Source organism: Chlamydomonas reinhardtii, chromosome 5 (assembly GCF_000002595.2).
Source record: "Chlamydomonas reinhardtii strain CC-503 cw92 mt+ chromosome 5, whole genome shotgun sequence".
In the NCBI taxonomy this organism is placed as follows: Eukaryota; Viridiplantae; Chlorophyta; class Chlorophyceae; order Chlamydomonadales; family Chlamydomonadaceae; genus Chlamydomonas; species Chlamydomonas reinhardtii.
Window position 1 is genome coordinate 650,006 of NC_057008.1, and position 14,256 is coordinate 664,261.

A 14,256-nucleotide genomic window follows, 5' to 3' on the forward strand; every position below is an offset into this window, starting at 1 on the left:
CCGCTGCAACCGCCTGTTTGGTCACGGTGTGTATTCCCCAGCCCCCCCCCCCAAGCCCAGGAGTCACTGGGCCTGTTCCCTCCCTCCCTCCCTCCTGCCCTCAGGGGGCGTGTGTGCGGGCGCTGTGGCGGGCGGCGGCCGTGACCCCTGGGACGACGACGTCGACGGCGCGGACGGCGAGGTGACCAGCAGGCCCACACCCACCCGGTCCCGACCCGTCAGGAGGCCGGCGCGAGCTGGGGCTGGGGCTGCGGCTGGGGCTGGGGCTGGGGCTGGAGCTGGGGCTGGAGCTGGGGCTGGAGCTGGGGCTGGGGCTGGAGCTGGGGCTGGGGCTGGGGCTGGGGCAGGAGCGGGCGGCGGGGGTGCGGGCGGTCGCAGGACACGGAGGGCGGCGCGGTGAGGTGCAGCGGTAGAGTGGGGTGCCAAGCGTGGTGGTAATGCATGTGTGTGAGGGGAAGAGGCGGTGGGAAGTAGCGGGGAAAGGGATGGGGCGGTGTGTTTTTGGAGATGTGTGTGATTCGGTTTTGGGTCGTGCGCCAGCTGCGATGGCACGTGGTGGTCCAGGGTTTGAGTTGCAAACACTCATCAGGTCCTATCAGGTTGATTGTGTGCCGCGTTGATTGCACGGAGTGGTCGTGAAGTTTGCCAGCTAGGTTGAATGATTGAAGGTGAACGCCTGGGCTGGGCTGTCTGTGCAGCCGTCTGCCTGCACGAGCCAGAAGGAACCCTATAGCGTGCTCCTAGCAATTGTTCATTCAGTGCCGCGCAGGACGAGACGCAGAGATCAGGATGGATTCAAGCCGGCCGTGAAATCCACGGCCTTTTGCCTCTTCTACGCATGTTGTCGACGACGAGGCAAGCGCAGACTAGTACAAGTAATATAACAATGCTCCTGCAACACAGCCTACTGAAACACACGGCCACTCGGCCGTTCACCTGCAGGCCGCTGCCTGCAGTCTTCAGGCGCGCGCCTGTTGCTAGCCGCTCGACTAGAAGCAATGACTCTCGAGCTTATTCATTGAGTAACAGCGAACGCAATGGTCGCGCTAGCACCTTGTGCATCGAGCTAAACAAAGAAGTAAAGCGAGCCGGCACCCTCAGCGAGCTTGAGAACATCTACCTCACTGCACCCGACATGGATGTCGTGAACGTCGCGACGTTCTGGATTAAGCTGTCAGAGATCAGCGGACGCGGGGACTTGAAGGCGTGCCAGCAGTTTGCACGGAAGCGCCTGCTGGGCAAAACACTTGCGTTCGCCCCGAACATGGAGCTGCGCCCCCTGGCCAATGCCCTGTACGCTTTGGGTAAGCTGTCCGTCCGCTAGCCACGGTCTGCTAGTTGACCTTATGCACGGCGGGGCTGCAAGCTGCTGTGCAGTGTGTGTGTGTGTGTGTGTGTGTGTGTGTGTGTGTGTGTGTGTGTGTGTGTGTGTGTGTGTGTGTGTGTGTGTGTGTGTGTGTGTGTGTGTGTGTGTGTGTGTGTGTGTGTGTGTGTGTGTGTGTGTGTGTGTGTGTGTGTGTGTGTGTGTGTGTGTGTGTGTGCGTGCGCGCGCGCGCGTGCGTGCGTGCGTGCGTGCGTGCGTGCGTGCGTGCGTGCGTGCGTGCGTGCGTGCGTGCGTGTGTGTGTGTGTGTGTGTGTGTGTGTGTGTGTGTGTGTGTGTGTGTGTGTGTGTGTGTGTGTGTGTGTGTGTGTGTGTGTGTGTGTGTGTGTGTGTGTGTGTTGGGTGTGCGGCTGATTCATCTTACACATGCCCAGGGTAGTTTATGCGGCACTGCGGCAAGGAGATTTGTCAGGGTTGCCTTCAAGAGCTGCTCGGACATGGTTCTTTCAACGTCCCCCAGGTCTGTCCCATCTCAGTGATATGACCGACACCCTGCATTGGCAATACACAGAGAGGTTGCAGATGGACCTGACCAAAGAGGAGCCGCTCGGTCCACACCTGGCGGATCAGATGGAGGCACGTGTGGCCGAGCTGGTTAGAAAGGACTTGCTGAGCGGGACTGTCAGCCTGCGGCAGCTGTGGTATGCGCTGGCACACTGCAAGTGGCAGTGGAGCAGTGAGGTGCTCACAGCGCTGGCGGGCGGGACCATGAAGGAGCTGTGGCGCTCCTTACAGCAAGGGAGCACCAGCGATATCCTCCAGAGTGTTGACAACACCTTTCACAACATGAGCCTCCTGGCAAAACGCATCACACTGACAGAAGGCCAGAAGCAGGGGCTTGTGCACATCATGGAGGCAGCAACGGAAAGAGTGAGCCAGGACCTGGACAGCAGCGCTGCGCTGCGGGGCCTGTTCTGGGCGGCTCGAGCATTCGGCCTGCCAGTGCCGCTGCATCTGCTCCGCCGCCAGGTGCGACTGCAGAGCCAGCAGAGGGATACCAGTACCGTACATTGAATGACACTTGGACTCTTGGAGTTTGGATAGGGATATGGTACACACGGGTGTCATCAACTATCTAATGCTGCTGCACCCTCTGTCCCTGCATAACTTGCCCTTTTCAGGTCAGCCTGCTGCAGGCCGCACCTATGCCGCTTACACATGTAACCTGCGCCAACCCACGCTTCAGTGTGGCCCTGCTCCTGGCCAACTGCCTCAACATGGGCCTTAAGCCTGAGACGCCAGCCGAGGCCCAGCAGTGGTTCGAGCTGCTGGATGCCTCTGCGTCTGGCCCGTGGACTGTGCAGCACGTGGTGATCGGGCTCGGTGTGCTGGCTCGGGCAGGCAACTACAGCCCCACACCGCAGGCGAAGGGCTTGGTCGCGACTGCCGCCAGCTCGGGAGAGGTGCGGCTGCAAGATGATGCCTTCAGGCTGCTGAATTTGAGCCACGTCTGGGGCGTGGCCCTGCCGGCGGAGACAGAGCAGAAGCTGAGGGTCCTGCGGGACAGCAATCAGGGAGATGTGGGCAAGCGGCAGGGCAAGCGGGGCGGCAAGCCTCGCAGCGGCCGGTGGTGAAGGGAAAACTTTGGCAGATTATTGTGGAGCCGAGGGTAGTTCCAGTGCTTGCTGCTGGAAGGGTTGCTGTCAGTCCTCTGTGGTGCCAGACGGATGGACACGGTGTGGGAGGCTGCATGCATGATAGGAAATAGCAGTGCTGAGAATACCGTATTGTGCTTCAGTCGCAGTCATTGCCCTGCATATATTATGTAGACGCTAATTGACAAAGCATGTTGCAATGTCATTACTGGCGGCGGCATGATGGTCGAGCCCCCACGCACGTTCATATGGATGTGTGCATGGGACACAGCAATATGCATGCCTCTCTGCAACTGCAATCGCACGTGTGGGGCGTTCACCCACACCTGCACGAGTGTTGAGTGCGGTGCGTGCACTGGGTGCGATGGGACTTACTGTGGGCGGAATGCAATAGTTCTAGGCCGCACTTGGTAATGAACCAGTCTACTGCTGCGCTGTCCGCCGGGCACCAATCCTTCTCATTGTCACCTCATGCCGTTCTCGTCTTCCCCGACTTGAGAACGGTCTGGCCGCGACCTTTGTGCTGCAGCAAACATCCGCCCTCATCCGCCTACTCATCACCACCTATCACCGCCCTGGCCATGCGCTGAGCAGCAGTGGGGCTGAGCAGGCCGTCTCTATCTGGATTGACCCGGATTGATGGCAGTGCCTGGATAGCGATAGTGTGTGCTGCAGCGTGTACGGTATTAAAAACGAAGATAGAGATAGTGTGTGCTGCAGCGTGTGTGTGCGAGTATGGGGGAAAGGTCCTCCCCAGCCGTCCGGCCTAGGTCCGTGATGTGAGGACAGGTTGATCATGTCTTAGCGAGCCCTCTTACACCGTCCTTCTTACACCGTCCTAAGTGGTTCGTCTGTTCTAGGCGCAAACTCAACACATTGCTTCGGCGTGTGGGGACGCGGTGGCGAGAGCCGCGAATGGCCCTAATACCGTGGGCACATATCGCACCCGGGAGAGCACTGTAAGATTCTTGCAGAGAAACTAGAATCTTACACATGTATCATCAACGCTTCTGCAACACAGGCTACTGAACTGTTGCAGGCGGCACGCCCCTGGGGTCCAGAGCAGGATGTTCGTTCTCCACGTCACTGGCTCGTGAACTGCGTCAGCAGGTCCCTCTTGTAACCAATGCAATCTGAACTGCAAGGCCACTCAGCCCTTCAGCTGCAGGCCGCTATCTGCAGTTGCGCTCCAGTGTGCGCCCGTCGCTAGCCGCTCAGCCCAAACCCCTGTACCGTATCCCTGATGCATCTGTGTGCACCGTGTACAACGTACCCTCTCCATGCGCTCACGCACACCCTCCCATGAAGCAACCTGCTCATCATGTCAGCACGCGCGCACAGCACACGCTTCTGCGCCATCTTCCCACACGCCGCACAACTGCCACCTGCCTGACATACTGCACTGATGTACAGCCGCCACACAATACCGGGCAAACCTGTGTGTAATGCAATGCCCCGCCGCCCACTGAAAGGGCCGATTACTCTACATTCAGCCGTGCGCATCCGGAATCTTTGGTACCGTAATCAACACTACCGTAGCAGTTCCACACGTGACTCCATGTCTGCAAAGTGCCATACACTTCTGGCTCATGCAGCTCTCTTATACCCACTCATGTGAGCACACACGCTTGCACCGTGCAAGGCCATCCCAAGGCTCTTCCAGTCCCAACACTTTGATAAACCTCGACCCCCGCCCCTGGGAACCATGCGCCCAGACCGAAATCCCACTGGCCTGGACAAGGATTCCAGCTCCAAAACACCATGCCTTGCGCGCTGATGTGCTGCCTGTGTGCATGGCGGCAGCTGCCCGGTGCGCCCCTACGTGAGCAGCCAAGCTACGCTTCCCGACACCTCCATAGGCATTCGCAGCACGATCACCTGCAGCACAAACCCCAGCACCACAGTGGGTCCGTCAGCGCGTGCACAGCATCAGGGAGAAGGAACACCCGCAAGGCAACGCCCCCGTGCCTCGCGTCTCAGCTGCACCCCAACCCCAGGGCACACCCGCACACCCGCACACCCGGACGCCCCTTCAGTGTGGCTTCAGTACCCTTACTTCCGTGCCTTACTTCTGCAGCTTACCCCTTCGATTCAATCCCTCCCGAGCGCGCACGACGAAGTAGCTGGGGAGTGGGGATGTGCCGCCGCCGCCTTTAAGTGCGCAGCGAAGCCGCCGGACAGCCGCCGCCGCCATGGGCGCGTGCGGCGAAGCCTGGGATGCACGCAGCTGATGAAGCGGGCGTCAAACACCACCGGTGCCGGTGCCGCTGTGGGAGCACGCTGCCGACGACTGAGCTGTTGGTAAGAAAGCTGCCTGCGCTGCGGCTCTGACGGCACGGCGTAGGCCGAGGTTGACACGCCCAGGACGAACTGCTGCAGGTCGATGCTGCTGCGTAAAACTGCCGGCGTGAAGAGCTGATCGCCCTTCAGCCGTGGGGGCTGCGGGCTGGGCTACGAACGCAGGTGAAAGCACGCACACGCACGGACGCGTGGCGTGCCGCTGACGCATGAAAGAAGAGGAAGAGGTGCAGGATGGTGCCGGCTGTGGTTGCCGGTGCGGTGATCTCCCCTGCGCGCAGGGGCAGGCGTGGGGTTGGCAACGACAGGGGCAGGCGTGGGGTTGGCAACGACAGGGGCAGGCGTGGGGTTGGCAACGACATGAGGGATGCGGACTGACGGCTGTACGGTGCCATGACCTTGGCTAGGGCGAGCCGCCAGCAGCGGGGTCGAACACCTGTGGGGCCCGGCGGCGTCGCGTCACCCTCCAAGCATCTGTGCCTCGGCAGATGCGCACGTAGGTGCTGGGGCTGCTGCGCTAATGGGAGCGCTGTGATGGATGCGGCGGTGCTGCTTCTGCTAGTGCTGCCGCCGTGGCTGTTGCTGCTGTTGCTACTCGCGCTGCTGCCGCGTACACCGCTGCTGGTGATGAGGACGGCACTGCGCTGCCTGTCGTGACTGGACAAACGCTGATGCTTGAACGCGCTCGTCCCGCCTGGGTCCTTCCTTCTGCGTTCGGTGACGTCTATCCTGCTTAAGAAGAGCGTAGTATGGGCTAAGTATGCAGCAAAGCGGGTGCTTAAGCCTGGAAGACCTCAAACAGGCGGGTTTCTCAAGCAAGCCGGCTGCTGGCAACATTCCAAGCGCCAGCACCTGGTCCAGCAGGGTCAAGGTCGATGGCGCTCGGGGATATTGTCAGCAGCATGCTTGTTCGAGAACCCCGCCCGCTTGAGGTCTTCCTTTCAGCCCGAGCTATGCCCTTTTAAGCAGGGCAGGCTAAGGGTAGTGTTTGTCGGGCGGGCGAGAGCATTCTATCAGTATATCGCAGCAGCGTATATAGATGCGGAGTTTGTATGGGGCGGCTGTGGCGCTTAGGTCTATGCTGCGCGTAGAGCAGCCGGAGGGAGGGTGTTGCGGTGGGCGCACGGGGTACAGGCGCGCAGCAGCACCCCACAAGCACAGGTTGACTTCGGAAGCTACCAGTAGTCACAGGTGCTGCGCGATGCTGAACAGGAACAGGCCTAGAACAAAGACCCTCGCGAGCGCAGCCAATCATAGCTGGGTAATTGCGGCGGCGTTGACTGGTGCCACGCCCCGCCGCCCCGTGGTGCTGTTACAACCGTGCCCCCAACCCCCAAACCCTTGCCCACGTACTTGAGTCAATTTGCCAGGATTGACAGCAGCGCCGTCAGCATCTTGCCGATAAAGCTGTCAGCGAGGGCCTCCGGGCTTGAGAGAAGCAGCCGGCCCGCGATGATGACTACCAGCAACACCTGAATGCGGGTGGTCCGCACGTTCATCGCTGAGCTGAGGTTGTTCCCATCGGTGGTCTGTGTCGTCGCTGAGCTGAGCGTCTTCACCTCTACGCTAAGCTTGCCCACCTCTACGCTGAGCTTGCCCACCTCCGAGTTGAGCTTGCCCACCGCTGAGCTGAGGTCATTCATGCGCACATCAAATGATGACTGCTTGAGCAGGTCATTGGTGCCTGAGAACGTTTTCAGCAGAGCAGCAGCCTGCTTGTTCGAAAACCCCTGTTCTTTCAGGCTCTTGCGCAGTCGCTCTGCTGCGTTGTCTGCCCGAACTATGCCCATTTTAAGCCGGGTACTCTTGACCGGCGCAGCCCGAACGCCTCGGGCTGGAAGAGCGCGTTGCAGGCGTAGCAGTGTTTGTCCAGGGGGCAAGAGCATTCTTACAGTCTATCACAGGAGCGTAATCCATATGTTTTGTAGGTAACTCATAACAATTGCTGGGCCAGGTAGCGTTTCCGCCCATGTTGCGCCGGACGCGTCGTTGATTCCCAGAACCCAGAAGATAGCAGACAATTTGCAGCGGTACGGCAGGAGTGCGCGGCCGGTCGAACGCCGGAGTTACTGTACCGACATGTTGCTGGGTGGCTGGAACTTGGCTGTGCATGGAAGTCGACGGGGGGCATGGCGTACGGTACTACATTTCTGCTAGTCGCTGTGGTCACCCCAGGATAGGACCGACTTGCTATCCTGTACGGCTGTACCCCACACCACCCCTCTGCACCCCAGGCTATCCAATACCCCACACCACCCCTTTGCACCCCCAGCAGCATTTCGACCCCCCCCTCCAGCGCCGCCCCCCCTCCCCCACCCTCAGTGTTGTATAGATACCGTATCGGCTCGTCGCGCAGGTCCAAACCCAAATAGGTGCTTCACACACTATGCTGACGGTAGTTTGCGGGGTGAGCCAGCAGCGTGTGCAGTTACCAAAACACGCCCTAGCAGCGTCATAGTGCCCCGGGCAACACGCCGGCCCTACCTTCCGAGGCAAACCTGCCCATGCAGGGCCGACACCTGTCATATCGCCAGGCGCGGTATAAAAGTCAGATCAGATAGTTGTCAGATCACGCGACAGAGTGATTGATGTGTAGCGGCTCAGTAGAAGCCTGCTACACAACAACACCTTTCCCACACACGTCTCGCCCATCAGGTGATTCAGGCCGCATGCCCCCGCCGTGAGTCTCCTGCCCGCCACTCCCAACCAACCATCACTCCCGCTCTAGCCGAAACGCCCAACTGCTAACCGCCGCCGGCAACAGCCAACAACACTGAAGGCACCGCCGCACAGTACGCACAGCACAGGGAGGCTCTGGGAGGAAGCTACCCTCTCAAACGGAAGCACCGTACCGTCTTCAGCGACTCAAAAGTACTGCTCTCAGCAGAACCCTGCTGACTTGTTAGCCCAGCATGCAACCGTTGCTCCATGGCTGACCTACTGCAGCTGCCCCGGTGCCCTGGTCACTCAGGGTCACTCCCTGTCCACGGCAGGTGTGCTAGATATGTCGCCGCAGCGACTTGCCCTATCCTTGACCGAACCCTTCCACGGGCCGCAGCCCTCGCATGACACTCAGCGCTGTGCGGAATATCTTGACCTCTTGGCCTCATGCAGCGCCTTGCTTGGTCAGCACGCACGCAGCGACTAGCTCAGTCGGGCAGTAACCCGAACAACCACGAGCACTTCACCGCCACCTCGCCGCGCGCCACGCGCTCAGGCACCCGGTGGTGCTTGGACAGCAGCGGGCGAAGTGATGATTTGGTTGCGGGCAAGGCTGAGCGCGCCCTGGCTGTCACTCCGAAGCGTGATGGCGCCTCCTTGGGCCTCCCAGGGCCTCCTTGGTGGCTGCCGCTGCGGCCGCGGCCTGATACTCAAACTCTACAGAGCAGGCAGCGACGGTGCGACAATGCAAACTCAGAAACAAACCCTGATCATTGCCTACTGGCCCGTGCGTGCCCGACGGGGTGCTCCTTCATTTAAGCACTGTGACAGCGGTGGCGTTGAAAGCGTGCAGCACACTCACCAGTCCGCACTCGGTTTAGGTCTGCCAACAGGGTTGCCCGTTCACAATGGATGAAAGAGGTGAGCACCTGCGGGTACGTAATGCAAGTGTGAGGAAGGGAGCGAGGGTGTTGCGGTGGGGGGGACGGGGTAAGGGCGCCCAGCAGCAGCACCCTGCAAACGCAGGTTGGGTTCGGAAGCTTCCGGTAGTGACGGATGCTTAGCGATGCTGACCGGGACCAGACCTAGCACAAAGACCCTTGCGAGCGCAGCCAGTCATAGCTGGGTAATCGTGGCGGCGTTGCGGGTCGCGACCGGTACCGCGCAGCGTCGGACCCTTGCACCCTTGCCCACGTACCTGAGTCAATTTGCCAGGATTGCCGTCAGCATCATGCCGATAAAGCTGTCAGCAAGGTCCTCCGGACTTGAGAGAAGCAGCCTGCTCGCGATGACGACTACCACGAACATCTCAATGCGTGCGGTCAGGTCTTTTATCTCTGCTCTGAATTCAACGATTGATGACTGCTTGGCCAGGTCGCCGGCGCAAGGGAATATCGTCAGCAACGCGGCAGCCTTCTTGGTCGAGAACCCCGCTCGCTTCAGGTCTCTCCGGCTCTTGAGCAACCGCTTTGCTGACTTTCCAGCCCGCAGCAATCCCTGTTTTCCCCGCGGGGTAGGCTGAACCGCCGCAGCCAAAACGACCCGGGCTGGAAGAGCGCGTTTGAGACGTAGTCCAGAGGGCGAGAGCATTCTTACAGTCTATCAGAGGACCGTTATACAGATGTTAAGTTTGTATGTAATGCATAAGAGGTGCTGGGGCCAGCCGGCCAGGTAGCGTTTCGGTCCGCCCATGTTCCGCCGGACGTTAGCAGGTTGGTGGAGTCCCGTAGCGTGCAGCCGATTCCCAGAACCAGCAGATAGCAGACAATTTGCAGCGGTACGGCAGGAGTGCGCGGCCGGTCGAACGCCGGAGTTACTGTACCGACTAGTTGCTGGCTGGCTGGAAGTTTGCTGACGCTCGATGACGGGGGGCCTGGTGTAGGGTATTACAATCCTACCAACTTCTCTGGTCACCCCAGGATAGGACCGACTTGCTATCCTGTACGGCTGTACCCCATACCACCCCTCTGCATCCCAGGCTATCCTATACCCCATACCACCGGCCATACCACCCCTTTGCACCCCCAGCAGCATTTCGACCCCCCCCTCCAGCGCCGCCCCCCCTCCCCCACCCTCAGTGTTGTATAGATACCGTATCGGCTCGTCGCGCAGGTCCAAACCCAAATAGGTGCCTCACACACTATGCTGACGGTAGTTTGCGGGGTTAGTCAGCAGCGTGTGCAGTTACCAAAACACGCCCTAGCAGCGTCATAGTGCCCCCGGCAACACGCCGGCCCTTCAGAGGCAAACCTGCCCATGCAGGGCCGACACCTTTATTTCACACACACGTCTCGCCCATCAGGTGGTTCAGGCCGCAAGCCCCCGCCGTGAGTCTCCCGCCCGCCACTCCCAACCAATCAACACTCCCGCTCTAGCCGAAATGCCCAACTGCTAACCGCCGCCGGCAACAGCCAACAACACTGAAGGCACCGCCGCACAGCACAGGGAGGCTCTGGGAGTAAGCTCCCCCTCAAAAGGAAGCACCGTACCGTCTTCAGCGACTCACAAGTACTGCTCTCAGCAGAACCCTGCTGACTTGTTAGCCCAGCATGCAACCGTTGCTCCATGGCTGACCTACTGCAGCTGCCCCGGTGCCCTGGTCACTCCCTGTCCACGGCAGGTGTGCTAGATATGTCGCCGCAGCGACTTGCCCTGTCCTTGACCGAACCCTTCTACGGGCCTCAGCCCTCACATGACGCCCAGAGCCGCGTGGAATATCTTGACCTCTTGGCCTCATGCAGCGCCTTGCTTGGTCAGCACGCATGCAGCGACTAGCTCAGTCGGGCAGTACACCGAACAACAACGAGCACTTCACCGCCACCTCACCGCGCGCCTCGCGCTCAGGCACACGGTGGTGCTGGATGTCGATGTGCTTCGACAGCAGCGGGCGAAGTGATGATTGGGTTGCGGGCAAGGCTGAGCGCGCCCTGGCTGTCACTCCGAAAGTAGGGTGATGGCTCCGCCGCCCACGCCCACGCCGAGGTCGTGGGCGGGCACCTTGCGCAGCCTCAGGGCCTCGTTGGTGGCCGCCGCTGCGGCCGCGGCCTGATACTCCGACTCCACAGCGCAGACAGCGACAGGGCGCTGCCTGCCGCTGCTCCAGCTGACCACCGCACCCGCCAGCAGCCGAAGGGCACAGGCAGTCTGCGAACGGCAAGTCACGGGTTCCAGCCCAGTCCGCATCACAGAAGCCGACAAAGGCGCTGGCGTTGTCGCCGCCGGCCGCCGGCGCTGCTGTTGCTGTCGCTGCAGCCTACTCCACGGCCGCCGGCGCTGCTACTGCCGCTGCTGCGACTGCTGCGACTGCTGTGACTGCCGGTGCTGGCGCTGGCGGTGAAGCACAGGCCCATGTCGTGAGTACGACAGGTAGCGCAGCACGCCCTTCGCACGAGCCGCCATCTGCGGCGCGAGCAGGCTCAGCGCGTAGGCGATGTCGGACCTGGTGCATGCTGGCTGGTGGCCAGGTAGTTCAGCGCACCGACCAGCAGCGAGCGGCCACAATTAAAGCTGGAGGCCTTGCGCTGCGAGCCCATTGCCGCTTCCATGGCCTGGCGTCACTGCTCGGCGTCCGGCCCGCTTGTAAGCAGTCAGTGACTGCTTACACCGCTGACGTCGTGCAGCCGGCGGCGGCCGCGCTAGCGGTGCTACTGCTCGCTCATGTCCGCCGGGCACCAGTCCCCCGCATTGTCAGATGGCTGGCGGCTGGGGCCAGCCGCCAGCAGGGTCGAACAGCTGTGGGGCCTGGCGGCGCCGGGTCACCCTCCCAGCATCTGCACCGCGCCAGAGACGCACGTAGGTGCTGGGTGGGGCGGCTGCGCTAATGGTAGCGCTGTGATGGTGGCGGCGGTACTGCTTCTGCTAGTGCTGCCGCCGTGGCTGTTGCTGCTGTTGCTACTCGCGCTTCTGCCGCGTGCACCGCTGTTGTTGGTGATGAGGACGGCACTGCGCTGCCTGTCGTGGTTACTGCTGACGGCGCCGCTGCGTGCCGCGCAGTGCACTGCTGCCGTGTAGTGCACGCTGCTGCTGGCGATCCCAGGCAAGGGCGGGTCGCGGTCTGGCAGGATACGGCTCAGGCCCGCAGCTCCCCTGCTGCTGGTGCGGGCCGAGATTCGGGACTTTCGGAGGGCCTCGCTCGCTGACAGCTTTATCGGCAGTGTATGCGATGCTGCAGTCTGCCTGCTACTGCACGCGGCGCCTGCGATGCTGCTGTTTGACTGCTACTGCACGCGGCGCCTGCGATGCTGCTGTTTGACTGCTACTGCACGCGGCGCCTGCGATGCTGCTGTTTAACTGCTACTGCACGCGGCGCCTGCGATGCTGCTGTTTAACTGCTACTGCACGCGGCGACGCAGGGCCGCCGTTTGCGACTGCTGCTGCTCCAGCGAGTCCATCATCTCTTGCAGCCAGCCGTCCGCGGCCTGGCGCGTGCGCTCCTCGGCCTCGCGCACGGCCGCGGGCAGGCTGCTGATGTCCATGTCCGGGTACAGGCCCGTGAAGAGGCGGTACATCAGCTGCGGTTGCGCCGGCACAGGCAGCCAGTGTCGCGATCAGGCAGGCAGGCAGGCCGGTAGATGCAGGCATTGGGCTGTGGGGCGAGTGCGAGGCATGAACACGGCACCCGGACACCCGGGCATCGCTCTCCCGTGACGCGCCTAAAGCACGGCCCGTGTGTGACTGCCAGGACGTGAGGCAGCCGAAGCTGTAATACAACAAGACAAAACCAAGAGCAGATGTGTGCAAAGTCCCGCACCTGGACCAGGCACTCGGCGTTGGGACTTTCCCCGCGGAGCTCTGAGGTTTGCACAAAGCTGCAGTTGGACATGCGGAACGTCTCGCCGTTGCTGGTTGCAAACTCAACGCCAGCCACGTCACCACCGCAACCAGCGGTGCCAAGGCCAGCGGCGGCGCTGCCGCCGATGGGAGAGCCATCGGTGAGGTCGCCGGCGCGGCTGCCAGTTCCGCCGGCAGTGGTCGCGGCTCCCACCGCCTGGATGGTGAGGAAGAACCAATCCTTGGTGTCCGTCACCACCACTTGCACCGGTGCCGCCCGATAGCCGCCGCCGGTGGCGGGTGTGGCGGGTGTGGCGGCGGTGGCGGTGGCGGCGGTGGCGGGTGTGGCGGGTGCGGCGGGTGTGGCGGGTGTGGTTGCGGTGGCAGCGGCGTTCGAACGCGCCAGTGCAATGCCGCTGGCCAGTGCCTACAGGGGACACAAGATCACACAAGGTGCAAGGCTTTTGCACAGTCCGTACGCGCCGGTATGATCTCAGGTCAAAGCGGACGATCCGTGCGTAGCTCCTGCTGAGTAGTGCCGCAACCTGCCTGCCTACAAAGTTGAAGTGGCGTCGCTACTGTTGTGAACAATCGCCGCCGCCCTCACACACCCACCTGCCACAGGTCTCGGAAGCCCACCAGCGCCTGGACCTGCACGTGCATGGCCGCCGTGCAGCCCTCCTCAAGGCCAGCCAGCAGACCGTTGGCCAGCGCAATGCGGCGGGCCCTCAACACACGGTCAACAGCAGCTCCCGTGGGGGACCGAAGCACCACCAGCTCCACCGGCCCTGCGGTGAAGCTGCGTTGTCAGTTTGTTGCCCGTTGGCTGCCTCCCCGTGCTTCTTCTCCTAACACTTTCAAGCCCCTCACCCCCAACCCTTCAACCCCGAGTGGCTGACCTGCGGCATGCGGGCCCACAACGCGCTCCTCATACCCCAGCATCAGGCTGCCGCCAGCTTGTTGCGGTGGCCGCACTGCCCACACGAAAACGTGTTCGGAACGCCTCGTGTGCGTGCAGTGTGCGTGACTTACCCGGCCAGGGCCTGGGGTCCGCGACATCAGTCTCCTCCTCCTCCTCCTCGTCAAAGGCCGCCGCCTCCTGCTCCTCCTCAAGCCCTAGTGCGCTGAGCATGAGGCGTCCTGAGCTGAGGCGGACCAGCCCACCCAGCAGGTCCGCGATAAACAGATACCGCGGCTTCTCGCGGGAAGATGAGCTCATAATGTCACGATAGTGAGTGGCTGGAAACCGAATTAATGCAAGAAGGGCCCGCGCCACCTCGCGATCCAACAGGGGAACTTGCGGGGCTGCGTGAAGGCCTCGATTGAAGCTGTCAAAGTCAATCGGAAATGTGTTGGGTAGTGGGCCATGAGTAGCTTCGAAATCACGTAGCGACTTGAGCGACGAAAACCCCGCCGAACACCCTGCCGAGGTTTGAGAAATTGGAAGCTGCATTTGTTTATCTTCAGAAGGAAGCAAAAAAGGAATGAGAGAAATAAGGTGCATGTCCAGAAAGCCGCAGGCGCCTTTGTGCCTCTGCCTGCATGGGACAG

The 14,256-nt window shown here is 61.5% G+C and overlaps 5 protein-coding genes across 5 annotated transcripts in view; 2 read left to right on the forward strand and 3 right to left on the reverse strand.

Moving 5' to 3' along the window:
- CHLRE_05g231050v5 (uncharacterized protein) overlaps positions 1 to 885 on the forward strand; it is a 6,962-nt gene extending 6,077 nt beyond the window's left edge. The window contains exons 8-9 of the mRNA XM_043062136.1: positions 105 to 176; positions 223 to 885. Coding sequence (XP_042924577.1) covers positions 105 to 176; positions 223 to 413 — 263 coding nt within the window. The 3' untranslated portion in view covers positions 414 to 885. The remainder of the gene's footprint in view (positions 1 to 104; positions 177 to 222) is intronic.
- Positions 886 to 933: 48 nt separating this feature from the next.
- Positions 934 to 3,951, forward strand: CHLRE_05g231000v5 (uncharacterized protein). Its single transcript, XM_043062135.1, has 3 exons — positions 934 to 1,304; positions 1,893 to 2,350; positions 2,503 to 3,951. Exons 1-3 carry the CDS (start codon positions 1,136 to 1,138, stop codon positions 2,953 to 2,955), a joined length of 1,080 nt encoding a protein of 359 aa, XP_042924578.1. The 5' UTR covers positions 934 to 1,135; the 3' UTR covers positions 2,956 to 3,951.
- Position 3,952: 1 nt separating this feature from the next.
- Positions 3,953 to 7,263, reverse strand: CHLRE_05g231002v5 (uncharacterized protein). Its single transcript, XM_001702211.2, has 3 exons — positions 6,628 to 7,263; positions 5,059 to 5,545; positions 3,953 to 4,854 (listed from the first exon to the last, which is right to left on the reverse strand). The coding sequence occupies exon 1, from the start codon at positions 7,062 to 7,064 to the stop codon at positions 6,633 to 6,635; it is 432 nt and encodes a 143-aa protein (XP_001702263.1). The 5' UTR covers positions 7,065 to 7,263; the 3' UTR covers positions 3,953 to 4,854; positions 5,059 to 5,545; positions 6,628 to 6,632.
- Positions 7,264 to 7,636: 373 nt separating this feature from the next.
- CHLRE_05g230971v5 (uncharacterized protein) lies at positions 7,637 to 9,763 on the reverse strand. Its single transcript, XM_043062134.1, has 4 exons — positions 9,238 to 9,763; positions 9,134 to 9,178; positions 8,798 to 8,864; positions 7,637 to 8,652 (listed from the first exon to the last, which is right to left on the reverse strand). Exons 1-4 carry the CDS (start codon positions 9,241 to 9,243, stop codon positions 8,567 to 8,569), a joined length of 204 nt encoding a protein of 67 aa, XP_042924579.1. The 5' UTR covers positions 9,244 to 9,763; the 3' UTR covers positions 7,637 to 8,566.
- A 46-nt stretch (positions 9,764 to 9,809) lies between these two features.
- On the reverse strand, positions 9,810 to 14,163 carry CHLRE_05g230950v5 (uncharacterized protein). The gene is made up of 4 exons (XM_043062133.1): positions 13,738 to 14,163; positions 13,321 to 13,493; positions 12,686 to 13,132; positions 9,810 to 12,446 (listed from the first exon to the last, which is right to left on the reverse strand). The coding sequence occupies exons 1-4, from the start codon at positions 13,922 to 13,924 to the stop codon at positions 12,267 to 12,269; spliced, it is 987 nt and encodes a 328-aa protein (XP_042924580.1). The 5' UTR covers positions 13,925 to 14,163; the 3' UTR covers positions 9,810 to 12,266.
- Between the last annotated feature and the right edge of the window lie 93 nt (positions 14,164 to 14,256).

Coding starts and splice junctions, on each gene's coding strand:
- CHLRE_05g231000v5 (XM_043062135.1), top strand. CDS start 1,136: ATGGATGTCGTGAACGTCGCGACGTTCTGGATTAAGCTGTCAGAGATC. Junction 1,305..1,892: donor CAATGCCCTGTACGCTTTGG/GTAAGCTGTCCG, acceptor GGCAATACACAG/AGAGGTTGCAGATGGACCTG. Junction 2,351..2,502: donor TGCATCTGCTCCGCCGCCAG/GTGCGACTGCAG, acceptor TGCCCTTTTCAG/GTCAGCCTGCTGCAGGCCGC.
- CHLRE_05g231002v5 (XM_001702211.2), bottom strand. CDS start 7,064: ATGGGCATAGTTCGGGCAGACAACGCAGCAGAGCGACTGCGCAAGAGC.
- CHLRE_05g230971v5 (XM_043062134.1), bottom strand. Junction 8,865..9,133: donor ATCCTGGCAAATTGACTCAG/GTACGTGGGCAA, acceptor ACGTACCCGCAG/GTGCTCACCTCTTTCATCCA. Junction 8,653..8,797: donor CCTAAACCGAGTGCGGACTG/GTGAGTGTGCTG, acceptor CCTGCTCTGTAG/AGTTTGAGTATCAGGCCGCG.
- CHLRE_05g230950v5 (XM_043062133.1), bottom strand. CDS start 13,924: ATGAGCTCATCTTCCCGCGAGAAGCCGCGGTATCTGTTTATCGCGGAC. Junction 13,494..13,737: donor GGACCCCAGGCCCTGGCCGG/GTAAGTCACGCA, acceptor GCTTCACCGCAG/GGCCGGTGGAGCTGGTGGTG. Junction 12,447..12,685: donor ACGCCGAGTGCCTGGTCCAG/GTGCGGGACTTT, acceptor GCGCAACCGCAG/CTGATGTACCGCCTCTTCAC.